This window comes from Cheilinus undulatus, linkage group 2 (assembly GCF_018320785.1).
Source record: "Cheilinus undulatus linkage group 2, ASM1832078v1, whole genome shotgun sequence".
In the NCBI taxonomy this organism is placed as follows: domain Eukaryota; kingdom Metazoa; phylum Chordata; class Actinopteri; order Labriformes; family Labridae; genus Cheilinus; species Cheilinus undulatus.
The window spans coordinates 4,152,070-4,167,472 of record NC_054866.1 but is presented as its reverse complement, the minus strand read 5'-3'; the positions used below and the strand labels follow the sequence as shown (position 1 = coordinate 4,167,472).

The following is a 15,403-nucleotide window of genomic DNA, read 5'->3' as shown; positions in this document are numbered from 1 at the left end:
AATATATCACCTTCTCCACTGCCTTACCCTGAACCTAACCACTTGGGTTTTAATGCCTAAGCCTTACCTTAGACGTATAGACTTCCGGTGTGGATTGGATGTAGATCGGCCATCTTGTCTGCATCAAGGTACTCTTACCTAATTTGCTTTTGCTGATATAATTCCTTATATATTTGTGCAGGTGTGGCCAGATTTCCCCAACGTCACAGTGGATGAGTCTCTGGACTGGGATACCCAAGTAGAGGTAAAGTTATCTCCAGTTTTACTTTGTTAGCAGATTTGAAAGTTTTCCTGATTCTCACAGAAAGAATCTGCAAGACCAGAATAGATTTATGCAGTAAGTTTACACATAACAGGAATTTGACTTTTTCATTTTTATCCAAAACAAATGAAAGTAGAAAATCAAGGTAAAGGTTATGAGACAACATTGCTCATACTGATATGGAAATTAAACCTGGACAGATAAAAATGTTAAAAGCAATCAAAGAAAAGCTCAGAAAATAAAGTGTAGCACAGGATCTGTACAGTTATAGGCATTATTATAGTGCATGAGTGAAATCTGAGGCTGTTTTACACCTGGATCATTCGAAAATGTTGTTCTGGAAAACACGTGTGTTCCCTCTTAAGCCATCTTAACCATCCATCCATTCATTCATTCATCCATCCATCCATCCATCCGTCCATTAATCCATCCATCCATCCATCAGTCCATCCATCCATCCATCCATCCATCCAACATCCATCCATCCAACCATCCATCCATCCAACCATCCATCAGTCCATCCATCCATCCGCCCCTAATCATCCATCCATCCATCCATCCATCCATCCATCCATCTATTCATCCAACCATCCATCCATCGATGCGTCCATCCAACCATCCATCCATCCATCCATCCATCCATCCAACATCCATCCATCCATCAATCCGCCATCCATTCATCCATCCATCCATCCATCCATCCAACATCCATCCATCTATCCGTCCATCAATCCATCCATCCATGTATCCATGTGTGTATCCATCCATCCATCCATCCAACCATCCATCCATCCATCCATCCATCCATCCATCCAACATCCATCCATCCCTCCATCCATCCCTCCATCCATCCATCCATCCATCCATCCATCCATCCATCCATCCAACCCCCATCCATCCATCCATCCATCCATCCATCCATCCATCCATCCATCCATCCAACACCCATCCATCTATCCGTCCATCAATCCATCCATCCATCCATCCATGTGTGTATCCATCCATCCATCCATCTATCCATCCATCCATCCATCCATCCATCATTTTCTTACTTTTTTCTGTGGCGGTGGCAGCAGGCTGAGAAAATGAACATGTAGACTTTTTGAGCTCCCTCAAGAAGCTGAGCATGTCAAGAAGCATGCATATTGAAGCTTTGGATTAGTATTTTTTTTTTTTTATTCTCATCATTTCACTATCTTATCTCCAGGAATACAGATCTTACGCAGCATTCCCAGACTTCTTCCGCCAAACGACGGCAGAGTGGTGGCACAAAGAGATTGAAGATTTCTACCACAATATTACCAAGTTTGATGGCATCTGGATTGTAAGTAAACCCAAGGCAACTAATTTTAATAAAGTGACCTTTTTAACTGTTCTGTCTGACTTCTGTCCCTTTTCTTCATCTGCAGGACATGAATGAGCCTGCCAGTTTTGTCCATGGCACGGTTGGAGGGGAATGCCTTGGCAATCAGGACCTTGAGTTCCCTCCTTACATGCCACGTAAGACACACACAGTCCCACTGCTTGGGTCTCCTCATTTTGTAACAAGATTATAACGCTGTGATGGCAACAGTAGGAGTATGCTTAAAAAGAATTCATTGTGACTGCTTTTTGTGCTCGTGTCCAAAAGCCCTAGAGTCCAAACATCTTGGCTTGAAGCACAAGACTCTGTGCATGAACAGCGAGCAGATTCTCAGTGATGGAAAGAGAGTCAGACACTATGATGTCCACAACCTCTACGGCTGGTCACACTCCAAGCCCACATATGAGTAAGTGATTGTGTAGGTTAGTTTTATATCTAAAGAAAGTTTGCATTAGAAAGTATTATTTTCTGCTAAATTAGTGAACTACACCTGTCATGACAGCCTTCCTTGGTTACTGTTAATAGGTTAGACAAAACCTCTGGTTGCTGGGCTCCTTCTCATTTAAAACAACTAAAAATACCTCTTCTTTTGAGTTCTGTTCATGTTCAGTTGGTTTGATGTTTATTTATTTATTTTTTGACCTCACAGTAGAATAAGGTGCAGTAGGATGTATGAGGATAGCTCCATCTCTCTAAAAACTCGGAAAGGCTGGAGGGGGGATAGGAGAAGACATAACCCAGTACCTTCTTCCTACTGTCCTTCATCAGCCACAACATCATTCAGTCTATGCTGCCTTTTAGAACTGATTATTAACTATTATCTATTATTAACTATTAACTATAATGCCATTACCATTCAGGCTAAGAAAAACATGATATATGCTGACTCAGAAGACTCAATTTCTCATGTTTGAAACTTGGTTTATTCACTACCCCAGGCATCTGAGAGAGCCACTAGTGATAAATGAAAACATTCTAAGACGGAGGACGTAGCTGACGTTTCTCCTGTAGCTGCATGAATTAGGTAGATAACGTAGCTTCATAGCTAAAGGTAAGATCATAAAGCAGCTACATTAGCTATGTAGCTACAGCATCTCTGCAAGACTACTTTAGCTCTAGTTATATTTGCTTAAGCTCACATTGTTAAAGCATACTCATATAGTAATGTTAATTAAGTAGCTAGTATAGCTGTACTTTGTTTATATTTATTTAACTTTTATTTTGCCTGGAGAAAAAAACTTGTTCAGAATAAAAACAAGCAGACAAACAATGAGCAGCCATACAAATAAGATGTCAAACACCACCATAATACATTAAAAAAAATATTACTAATAAAAAGAACTACACAATTTTGTTTAGATCAACTATAATCAAGATACATCATTCAAAACATCTAAAGACAGATGTGAGTGCCTCCAAGTCAACCAACCTCCTCTTAAAGGCTTCCAGTGAGACCAGACCACCAAGTTTGAGTTCATTCTGCAAATTATTCCAGGGAGAAGGAGTGACAAATTTAAACAAGGCAGGTGTTCTTTTAATTCAAATAAACAAAAAAGGAAAAAAAAAAATCATGAGATGTAGTTGTTTTGGTGTATTTTCGTAAAAGGGGAAAAACTCTAATATGCCCCATAATCAGGCAGATGTTTGTGAGACCAAACAAATGTTTTTGTCCAAATTTAGTCTGGTTCAGGAGGCAATACAAAGACTAATTAGCATAAATATCTCAGCCCTACATAATCACAACACAGTCAAATTAAATTAGATGTAGATGAAGAAAAAGGAGAACAGGAAGAGCAGGAAATATTATCACAAATGCATTTGGGAGGAAAATGCAGCCACGGGGAATGCATTACACATACATCTGCAGAAATACAACCTCATCAAATCTTTACGATAATAATCACCAGTGTTGGAGTACATTGGTCCTAGTGGTGAGATTTTCCTTTCACCACAGGGAGGACAGATTGGCGGGAGAGCTAACAGAAGAGCCTGGAAATGATTAGCACCTTTGGGCCTGGAGCCCATGTGCTTTATCTTACCAATTGTTTCATTTTAGCACTGTGCTGAATTTAACAATCACAACTGATCAGAATGATCTATGCGTCTATAATGAATGTACTTCATTTATAGGGGATAATATACTTTTACATTCTATGTGCTGCTAGTTTGAGTCTGTTGTTTCCATCATAAACCCCTGATTCACTTTTCTCTGTGCAGCGCCCTGCTGGATGTGACGGGTAAAAGAGGCATCGTGGTGACCAGGTCCACCTACCCCTCCAGTGGAAAATGGGTCGGACATTGGCTGGGAGACAACTTCTCTGGCTGGGACCAGCTTTACAAATCCATTATAGGTAGACAGTAACACCTAGTCACAGAAAAAAATGAGTTTGATTCTTAGTTTTGCTGACAGTCATGTAGGCATAAGAAAAAGGAGCCAGTGCACTCACATGGACTTGAGTATCCTGGTGTTGAGGTTTTAGAAGTGTAAACCGCATATCTTGATTTCAGACACCCATATAACTCAACTTACTCTCATTAACCCAATCACAGTGCCTGATCTTGTGCCAGTGTGTTTTCACCATAGACTTAGACTAGACATGTGGCTGGCACATAATAGCTGCATCACTGGTAGATTTTTAATTCCACATACATGTTAACAAGTCAGGGCTTTCAGACAACCACTGAGAGCTGCATCTCATATGCCAAGAATCTTGAGAATAAAGTTAAAGGGTGTTTAAAGGGTGTGTTTCACACATCCATCTGGTAAACCTCTCAGAGACAGGGTTTGGGAAAGGGCAGAGCCTTTGAAAAAAACTTGGAGGGTGATTGGATGAATGTTCTGTCTGTCACATCTTTATGGGCCAATCAGAGCAACAAAACAAGTGACATAGCTGCTACTGAGGAGTAAAATCCATAGAGAACTGCATAACACAAACCATGGCAACTGTAGACATGTCAGTACACGACTTTTGTCATTTTTTAAAAGAAAAGAACTTACTGCTGTTCTTTGTTCTTCTTTTAATGAAGAAATGTCGTCGAGTTCTGATAAACGGGCGCTTTAGCAGCAGCCACACTAATGTCTTCTGCCATATTTGCACCGGTCTCTTGTTGCTGCTTGCTTACGTCACGACTCTGCCGCACATGAAAGTACTGCCCCTCGTCACTAATTGGTCCTGTCACTTTCTAACCAGGCCCAAACGGTTCAGATGGGAGCTTTGCAAGATGGATTCGCCAGTGAGAAACACGGAAACAGGCGTATCTATCTGCTTTGCAAGGTTATTGACATACTATTCTGCCATGAACATGCAGTTCCCCCGTGATTTCTGCCCTCTTGTCTCAAGCTGCTCGGGGCTGTGCTGAATCGTGCAGAGCAATGTGGGAGGTTGCTCAGCATAGCTGGTTATGTTGAAATTACTGGTTAGCCTAAAACAGACAGGAAATCAATAAATAGCCACATGTACCCTGTTTTCACACTCTTCCGATACTCTTAAGCATGTAACCCACAATTTAGCAATGTCAGAGACCCTTACTGTCCCTGGACAGTTAAAGCAGCAGTTTGTAGTTTTTAACATGGAAGCATTTAGTGGAACAATGTTGGGAAAATCATACATAAATAGATAAATATGCCTATCTAAATGAGTGCTTTATCAACTGATTATATAAAATATTTATATTTGTTTTTTTATTTAGAATAAGCCTTTCATACATAGGGGTGGGGAGGGTGGGGGTCAGAGGTCCCTCTATGGATTCTGCCATCTTGGATTTTGGCATCTTGCATGTTTCTGCAGTGCTACAGAAGGCAGCAAATAACAGATATGAATGTTTTAACCCCACTAGTTTCAATGGTTACCATTAAAAGTGAGCATTGTTATCTGAAATCTGACTGTTAGATGGTGCTCATATTCCCATTTTTACACACTGCACCTTTAAAGCATATAAAAACAAAATCAAGTTCAAATTTTAAATTTGGGGTATTTTTTACACATTACTTTTTTATAGCGTGTATCTTACCTAGTAGCTGTGTTTTCTGATGAAATAAACATATTTTAGTTATATTATCAACAAGTGGAAAAAATGATATGAAATCATCAGTTGTTTTTGTTTAATTGAAGGCATCTCATAACCCCTTTGGTGTCTCACGACACCCTGAGAGGGTCCAGACACCGACTTATGGAATCACTGCATACATGTCTGGATTATTAGGAGGTGTCATAAGCAAGATAAACCCAGTACAGTCACACTTCCAGTTTGTGCTCTTCAAAGGAAAACTCTATAACTCCGAAACTCTGAGGGATTTTGCATTTTTGTGGAGAAACTCACCTTGTTTATACAGTATGAAGCCCCTAAAGGGACATTGGCAGAAAAGGAAAATTCCTGGTGTGTGGAAGATACATCTGCATGTGCACCACAAAGTTTGACTTGCACAGGAGACCGTCAAGCTCATGATAAACTTTCTTGTGAGCATGAAATAAATTTGAATGCACAGAAGAAAGTTTTTGGTGTGCACTAGACACTTTTTTAGCCCATGTCCCTGAAGGAACTCTGTAGTGCAGAATGCTTTCAATGGATGGATTTTTCCCTTGCTTTTTTCTACAATGAATCAAGTCACTTTTAGGGAGAGCTACTGAGGAAAAAAACATGTGCAGCCAACATGCACTGTACTGTGCATTACTTTTAGGCATGTTTGAGCCAAACATTGACACTCAAGTCAGGCATAGATGAGTAAGCTGACTAAGGGCACCATCGAGTGGTATGGGGGATTGACACAACCCTGGTCGTGCTCTGGATGTCTTTGCATAGAACCAGGGGTATGGGAAAATAATCTGTTTAAAAATAGCTAAGTCTACACCTTTAAGGCAGAGTAGTGGAGTGGATGTAGCAAATAAGCAAGGCTTAGGGCAGGGGTTCTCGACCTTTACAGCCCACAACCCCCAAAACAAAGGTGCCAGAGATCGGAGACCCCCACTGTACCTGAAGGTGGTTGAACATGGCCATGCACATTCAAGAATAGTCATATGCAGACAAGGCCACCCATAAGGGGGATAAATGGGAGAGCTTCGTGATGCCTAGCCAAACTGGGGGCCCATGGAGGTCAGCAAAATCATGATCCATTATAAAGTTAAGCTGTGATTAAAAATAGTTTATATTTAATCTGAATAAAAACAACTGTTGTCAAAGAAACAAACATATTTTTAATCATTTATTTAGTAATTACCCTTCATAAAAATGTAAATCCCTTTTGTTGAAAAAAATAATTAAAATGGGTTGAAAATTGCTAAAATGGGTTAAAAATTGCAACAAAGGTGGAAAAGTGGTGAAATAGGACTTTAAAAGTAGCAGAAATGGGTTAGAAGTGGCAACAATTATAGAAAAATGGCAAAAAAAAAAGGATGGCAAAAATGGGTTAAAGTAGAAAAAAAGGGGAAAAATCACAGTAAAAGGGAGTTGTAAAGTGGCTGAAATTCCTTTAAATTAGCAAAAATGTGGGGAAATTTGGTAGAATGGGATGAAAAATTGATATGAACTGGCAAATATGTGTTAACTGAGAAAGAAAATAGGCAGATATTGGCAGACATTGATTGAACTTGAAAATTGGGCATATCAGATAGTGAAATGTGGGTAAATTGGGAAAACTGTGTGTAAAAAGTGGTAAAAAGGGGTTGATAGTGGCAACGATAGGTCAACAGAGGCAGCATTAGGCTTAAATGGCAAGAATTGATTCAGAAGTGGCAAAAACAGGCAGAAAAAAAGTGGTGGACAAAACTAGGTGTCAAATGGAAAAAATGTGTTAAAATTGGTGGGAAAATGGATGGAAGTTGGTTAAAATTGGTGTAAAGTGGCAATAATGCAATTTTTAAAACATTCATAGTCTTTTTTTAGGGAATCTGGGGATCCCCTCTTAGTGTCTCGCTACCCCTAAGGGGGTCCCGACCCCAAAGTTGAGAACCACTGGCCTAGGGTACTGTCTGGATGAGTAGTAGTGTTGCCACGAGCCTGTTGGTCATGTTTTAGATGTCCCAAGGGCCCAAAAAATCCCAGTGGTCTCCGTGCCTATCACCACACGAGTGTCAAAATGTGTCGAGCTTGACTCTGGCCACCCTCTCCAGCCTAGGTCGTGGTACGTCTGACCCCATTGTGAATCCTAAGCGCCCTGCATGCCTTAAACTTAGGCACATTGCTGTACCCAGTATGAAAGCCAGAGATGACATGCACCAGAGCTGTCACACAGTCATAACACACATCGTCTGAATCAGCTGTTATCCCATTTTCTGGCAGCTGAAGATTTGTGCAGGTGCAGCCTCAACCAAAGATGTATCAGCAATGACAGAGTCCTACTCCTGGAGCAATGACGACACTCAGCTTTGTCTTTTGGTAATTAAAAACTGACAGTATTGGAAGTTTCTTGTCGGTCACAGATGTGTACATTCACCCTTTGCTCTTTTGTCCTGCATGGTGGCGATAACAGACCTCTGCTTATCTGGAATAAGCCAAAGTGGTCTGACTTTGTGTTGTAAAAAATAAACATTAGACCTTTTGACGCCTGCACAAATGACATACAGTAATCAGAAACTAGTGTACTAGTATTTATCATGTAAAGAATCAAAAATTAGTGGAAGTTTAGACTGAAGGACATGTCAACATGCTGATCTATCCAAATCTGTGTTAAAGGATGCATGACACTGGTTCCCCAACATGCACAATGTCCTGAACAAGTTTAATGCTGCTTGTGTTCTGCAACATACAATGCATTTTAAGTGCTCAAAAGGCCAAAGTGATGTCATTTTCTCAGATTTCTTAAAGTCCATGGTTATCCTTGTAAAGAGTAAGCATCCATCTACACAAAACAGTTGCAGTGATCAGACAGCAGGATACTATATGAACACAGGGACATGAATAACCCGGTTTCTTTGGGTGATGATACGATCAGAACCAGGACAATGCTCATTTCTGGGATATTCAAGTCCATGTAAATACACTCTATGATGTGATTTATCCAACTCAGAAATATAAAAGGAATGTTTAATTCGGCATAACTTAGCATCATCTCCCTTTGTTCTGCAGGCATGATGGAGTTCAGTCTGTTCGGCATCTCTTACGTAAGTATCATCATCTGATCTCGGTTTTGACAACACATAATCTCGTTGATGTGACCTTGTCCTCTCTAAGTAGATTACAGCGGTCTGACTGATGTTATTTGGTTTGTGAGACCCTTTGATCAAAGGACATCTGCAGATACAATGTGAAGCATGTCGTTACAAGCCCTGACCCAACTGAGAGGCCGGCAGAAGTCTAACATCATCTGAGAGAAAACTCCTATCAATTGAGCGGTCTTTAATGTAACTTCTAAAGTGTCTCGATTTGTTTGCCTCGCTGTCTTTGCAGCTTTAATGCCGTCTCATCTTCGCTCACACACCGCCCCTCTGTTGTGTCTCATCTCCTCTGTTGTCTAATAATATTTATAATCTGACACCTTATCGATCCTTGTATTTTAAACCTGCCCTGAGCGCAGCCACAGGGTCAGATACACAACATCTGTCACTCTCACAGTGTCAGGCCAAAGACACTTCAGAAACACGACCCTTTCATTGGTAGTCATCTTACCCCGATTCCCAGCAACGACTGATGTAGCTGCCATTTTTCTTCCATTGTGTACTTCTGTACCACACACTCTTTTTGACATTGTTTTTATGTACCCCATTCAGACCGGGGCGGACATCTGTGGGTTCTTCAACCCAGCTGAGTATGAGATGTGTCTGCGCTGGATGCAGCTGGGGGCCTTCTATCCATATTCACGCAACCACAACGGCAAGGGTAACCCGGTAAGTGCATTCAAAACCTTATATCAATCACTTGCGTTGTGATGTACTGGTGGGTATGCAAACTTAAATGTTGAAGGCCAACTTTGTGCCATAAAAAATTTATATCATCTTTTTTTTTTTCATTCTTGTGGCAACAATAAAGGGTATGCAGGGCTGTACGTTAACTTTTTTTGCCTATAACACTGGTGCTACAGAGGTCGACAATCTTGTAGCACAGAACAAAAACCTGTAGCACAACATATAAAATGTTTGTTGCATCTCTAAAACCAACATATATGCTTAGTAAGTGAATGTACTTGAAAAACAAAACAGACTAAATTACACCTCTCAGTAATGTCTACCAAAGCAAACAGCCAATCAGAGAACAGAGACGCTGATGGTTCATCTCCACATTCAGACACAAAACAAAAGGAAACTGCTGGAAGCTGACTAACTTTACAGAAGTGTGGTGCTTGAAGATGATTAGAGCAGTATGATTTGGAAATCAGACTTTGAGATCAGACAGAGGAGCAAATTAGCTCAGTTTGTGCTGCCATTTGCTGCTGGAATCCTTTTGTTTGTATCCATCAATGTTTTTTTTTACTTTTGGCAGGACCGACAGACAGCTGAAGTCTTTTTCTGTGTTCATCCTATTTACGTAAACTTTAGTGTGATCTAGAGCCAGAAGAATGTTTCTTTGTTCATCCTTAAACTGTGTTTCAAAGACTGAAATGTTAGGTCTAAACTACATTTATATATTGGTATTGATATCAGCTACATTTAATTTGTAAATATCCCCTTATTGTAATAACCCCAATATTGTGCATTCCTAGTCAAGCTAAGATTGTACAGACTGTAAATCAAACCAACCAATGCATCACTGAGATGGTGGATCTTACTCAGGATGGAGAAATATCAACAACCAAGCAGAAATGCAACAGTTCTCTACAAAAAAAAAAAATCAGTATTCTTGTGGTGTCTTGCTGGCTTCTGCCATACTGGAAAGAAAAAACATTCACCTTCACAGGTGCCTGCCCTGTCTTTCTTACCTGCCCACACACTACTGATCCTACCAAAATAAAAGCATTTATTAATACTCAAAAATTCTTCAATTTAATACAAGAAATATCAAACTTGATTCTTGTGTATTTTTTCATAAACAAAATAAAAAACACCAAAAATGTGAAAGTTCTCAATGTACTCGACTTAACCTTTCCAAGAAATCACTTCAGGTTACAAACAAACAACACACTCCTGGCTGTTTTCTGCCTTCTTTTCTCTCACAATAGATGAATAAAAAGGATAACAAAAGATAAAATAAAACTCCTTTTCTGTACAACTTCACCATAAACAGCTAGTATTGGTCAAAGAACAATCAACAGAAAAACAGAGGATGAACGGATTTTCTTTATGTGGTGGGCATTGTGATTTATTTTCCCTCAAAGATCAAACATCTATGCTCATGATCAAATATAAATCAAAGAATAAAAGATTAAAAGTAAAGACACTTCTTCAATAAGAGTTTTCCAACTCTTTTCTTTTTTAGATCAATCCTCTTTACAGAGAGATATCCTAGAAATTGAGCGTCAGTAAGTTATAATAAAGTTTTGACAGACCAAAAGTATTATTTCACGCCTTAAATTTCCATTAATAGCAACTATTTTGTATGGTGCTGAAGCATGACTATTCCACCACTGGTCTGCTTTAACATTGGTAACTTTGTTCTGTTTGTATCTATTTCTATTTCCATTGGAAGTGATAGTTAGATTAAACAAAAAAAAAAAAAAAATGTTATTTGACAAATGAACCAACATTAAAAGGGCTAAGGAAGTTAGCTTAGGTCAGCTCATTTGGTTGTTCACATGTCCATGTATGAAATATATGCTGCTTCCCTAGTTGGCCAACTTCTGCGATTATTTCCTTATATCCTATATTAGACCTGTTTTATCTCTTTTATTCCAGTAAACACATATTCCAAGCTGCTTAAAGGCAAAAAATATGACAATATTATCCTCTCCCCAACTGCTACAGATAGTTTATCAGCTTTTGATCCATCCATAAAAAAGTGCATTGCCTGTGTATTTGCAAATATTTGGATATTGGTCACATGTATAAGTGGAAACAAGGTGTATATGATACGGCATGCTATATTTTTGTATATTATCATAAGTTGTTGTTTTGTATTGTATCACATCGTGTCCCATCCGTATGGTATAGAATGGTATGCTTTGCAATACCATGCCATGCTATGCTATGCTAAGCTATGCAAAGCTGTGCTATGCTGTGCTTTGCTATACTATGCTACGGTTTAGTTTGGTATTCTTCTGTAAGAATACCAAACAGTAGTCCATAGGGCGTCTGGATGTTTAGACATGTTTTTTTTTTTTTGTTTGTTTGTTTTTTTTTTTATAAAGACCGACACTTTGTGAATCATAATAATGGATCAAGATGAAAGTGTATCAAATTCATGAATTGAAGTTCATTTTAAAGTTAGGTCGTTTTCACACCTGATAGTCCAGGGACTCGGTCTGTTTTGGAACAAAAATGGCAACATAGTTGCACTTTCCTTTGGTTTGGTTTGCATTCACACTGCTGTCTTGGTCAAACAGACCAAACAGTCTGAACACCTACAACATCTGACCGCTAGGGGCGCTGTCGCCACAAACAAACGGCGACCAAGAAGAAAAGAAAGTGTAGAAGAAGACGAAACTCCTTCCAACGGTCTTTTCTTCCACATAAACAATGAAAAAAACACAGAATTTATACTGTCTTGTGGTTTCTGCTCCTGCATTTCGGCATTATGAGCAGCCGGCCAGGTGGTGAGCTGTCCAGCATGTCCTTTACAAGAGACGAATAAATCAGCACAGACTGTTGCCATGGATACATAGACGTGAAGAGAGGTACCGACATGTATTTGAGCGTATTTAATCACATATAAATCCGTATATCATTACGCTTTATGCCTCTTCCTGCCTTTGGTTCACAAGTTGGTCTGCTTTGCTTTCACATCTCCAACGAACCAGGGTTCGTTAGGAAGCGGACTGAGACCCCCTCTTTCAAGCGGACCAGAGTCCACTTGTTTGGTCCGCACCAAAGTTCGTGTGAGCTTTCACACCACTCCAGATGAACTGGACTATTCGGGGAAACGGACCAGAGTTTGTTTAAAGCGGACCAAACAGCTCTGGTGTGAATGCGCCCTTAGTCACAGGTTTGAATGCTTAACATCATAGTCTGCTGTACATTAAAATATATAGCTGATTTGTTTTGAGCAACTACTGGTGTTTTTCTGGATATGGTGCCCAAACCCAGTCTGCTTGTGTTCACACCATTCAAATGAACTGGAGGCCGAATCCTCTTGGATCCAGGCCTTGGTACCTTATGTGACACCACCCTTACTTTACCAAAAATGCCTATTGTCTCCAAAACGGGTAAAAAAAATTGAGGCTGCTTTCTGTACCTGCCTCTGCTCAATCAGTGTGACATACACAAAAAGATAGACCTGTTTGGGGCTGTAGTGTTGGTGGCATTCATTCTAGCGGTGACCTTTTCGAGCGTTGGAACACATCTGAGAAATCCAATAACACCCGTCCGGAGATCGATCCCACCGGGCGAACTTTCGCTGCACTGGAGTCTGCAATACTAGACAGGACACAAATGTGTGTGTGGGTGGGTGTGTGTCAGGGCCTGTGCTTTTTAAACGCATGGAGTGGGGATGTAATTGAATTCTCAAGGTGATCCGGGGACCAATGCACAGCACCTAACCTCAACTCCACGCTCACATTCTCACACACACCCCCATGATTCCAATCATTTAATAATGGCTTTCAAATGGGTGTTTAAACATGGAGGAAATTGACAGAAAAAACACACACAGGGCAGGAGAGGGTGGCTCTGGATGACAGAGAGGCAAAGACAAAGTCGGAGGAAATGAAAAGTAAGCGGGATCAGGAGAAGAAATGTAAAGGTATTCAAACCAAATAGGACAGAAATAAAAGACGGATGGGGAGGTGAAATTATGAATACAGATAAGGGAACATGGACCCTGTTCACAGGCTGAAAGAAAGACAAAGGGAAATTATGAAGGATAAAACTGGTGGAAAAAAGAACAAAATGTGACTTATCCTGCTTTTAATCATTTTAGAAATATGGTATTTTCATGCACACCGAGTAACCTGGTTAAAAATATCCCTGTATACATGATAATACTGGTATTAAGCTTTCTGATTTCTGCATCTTATTTGCACAGATGTCTGTGTTTTTTTTTTTATCTCAAACTGCTACATTTAAAAAATCTAAGGAAACTGAGAGTTTGAGAGTTTTAATCTTGATGATTACAGCTTACAGCTAACAAAAAACACACCGCCTCGAAATATTAGAATATTGTGGAAAAGTCTAAAGGGTTCCTTGGCCTTCATTCTCTCACTCTGGTTCAGCACACACAACTACAATCATGGGGAAGGCTGCAGACTTAACTATCGTCCAGAAGGCAATCATTGACACCCTCCACAAGGAGGGGAAGCCACAGAAGGTCACTGCTGGAAGAGCAGGCTGTTCCAAGAGGCTGTATCAAAGCAGATTTATGCAACGTTGACTGGAAGAGAGAAGTGTGGTAAGAAAAGGAGCATAAGCATCAGGGATAAGCTCAACCTTCAGAGGATTGTCAAACAAAGCAGATTCAAAAACTTAGGGGAGCTTCTGTGGATTAAGAGTCACCACACAGACGGGTCCAGGAAAAGGATGGAAATGTTGTGTTCTTAGTGTTGAGCCACTGCTAAACCACAGATGTCTTCAGCTTCTCACCTGGGCTAAGGAGACAGAGACCTGGACTCTGGCTCCATGGTCCAAAGTCTTGTTTTCAGATGAAAGTACATTTTGAATTTTATTTAGAAATTTATGGTACCAGAGTCTGGAAAAAGATCTGGAAGGTTCAGAATCCAAGGTGCTTGAAGTCCAGTGTTTCTCCACAGTCAGTGATGGTTTGGGGTGCCATGTCATCTGCTGCTGTTGGTCCGCTGGTCTTTATCAAGTCCAGAGTCAACGCTGTCAGCCGTCTACCAGGAGATTTTAAAGACCTTCATGCTTCCATCTGTGAGAAGCCTTATGGAGATACTGGTTTCTGTTTCCAGCAGGATTTGGCCCCCACCCACAGTGAAGCCAAAACTCAAAGAGACTGGTTTGCTGACCCTGGTATTACTGTGTTTGAGTGGCCAGCCAACTGGTCTGACCTGAACCCCGTAGAAAATCTTTGGGGAAATGTCAAAGGGAAGATGAGAGACACCAGACTCAACAATACATACGAGCTGAGGGCTGCTATTAGAGCAACCTGGGCTTCATAACACCCCAGCAGTGCCTTGAGCTGATATGATCCATGCTACGTCACATAGATGCAGTACTTTGTGCAAAAGGAGCTCCAACCAAGTACTGAATGAATAAATAAGCGTATTTTCCAGAAAGTCAGCATTTCTGTTATATAACAGAAAAAAGAAAAATTGAAAATATTTTCACCTTTTTAGGTGCACCTGAAAAGTATTTTAGATGCACCTGTAGATGCTGCAGAATCCTATTTTCTTGTCCAGTTCTCCTGGAAGCAAAATAAAGCTTGTCAGAGTCAGAGTAAGGGCGTATTGAGGTTTTCAAATCGGCATGTGCCTGACTCAAGTTCATGTGTGTTTGTATACCTGCACACAAACCTCACTTATACAAGTACAATGCACTGACAGGGAACTGTGTCCAATTTATGCATTCAGATGTTAAATGCTAATCGCTAATGCTTCCTGTGAATGCACCGTAGTGTGCACTTAAAATGGTTTGATATCTGATCACTCAGGCTGCCTACAGAAGTGGTCTGGGATGCCGTCATCTGGTTTGGATTGGTCGTCCACTGACGTGGTCAGCTGTATTCTGCTGGGTTTATTTATCAGTCCGGCCTTGCTCAGAATGATGGGGATTGTTACTTTTTTAAAGATCCAGAGATCCAGA

At 40.3% G+C, this 15,403-nt stretch overlaps 1 protein-coding gene across 1 annotated transcript in view; it reads left to right on the top strand.

The window, feature by feature from the left end:
- The window catches only part of si (sucrase-isomaltase (alpha-glucosidase)), a 173,275-nt gene that overhangs the window by 116,794 nt on the left and 41,078 nt on the right, over window positions 1-15,403 (top strand). The window contains exons 34-40 of the mRNA XM_041804892.1: window positions 182-244; window positions 1,470-1,586; window positions 1,672-1,762; window positions 1,893-2,031; window positions 3,843-3,976; window positions 8,688-8,722; window positions 9,329-9,445. Of these exons, the coding sequence (XP_041660826.1) occupies window positions 182-244; window positions 1,470-1,586; window positions 1,672-1,762; window positions 1,893-2,031; window positions 3,843-3,976; window positions 8,688-8,722; window positions 9,329-9,445 (696 nt within the window). The remainder of the gene's footprint in view (window positions 1-181; window positions 245-1,469; window positions 1,587-1,671; window positions 1,763-1,892; window positions 2,032-3,842; window positions 3,977-8,687; window positions 8,723-9,328; window positions 9,446-15,403) is intronic.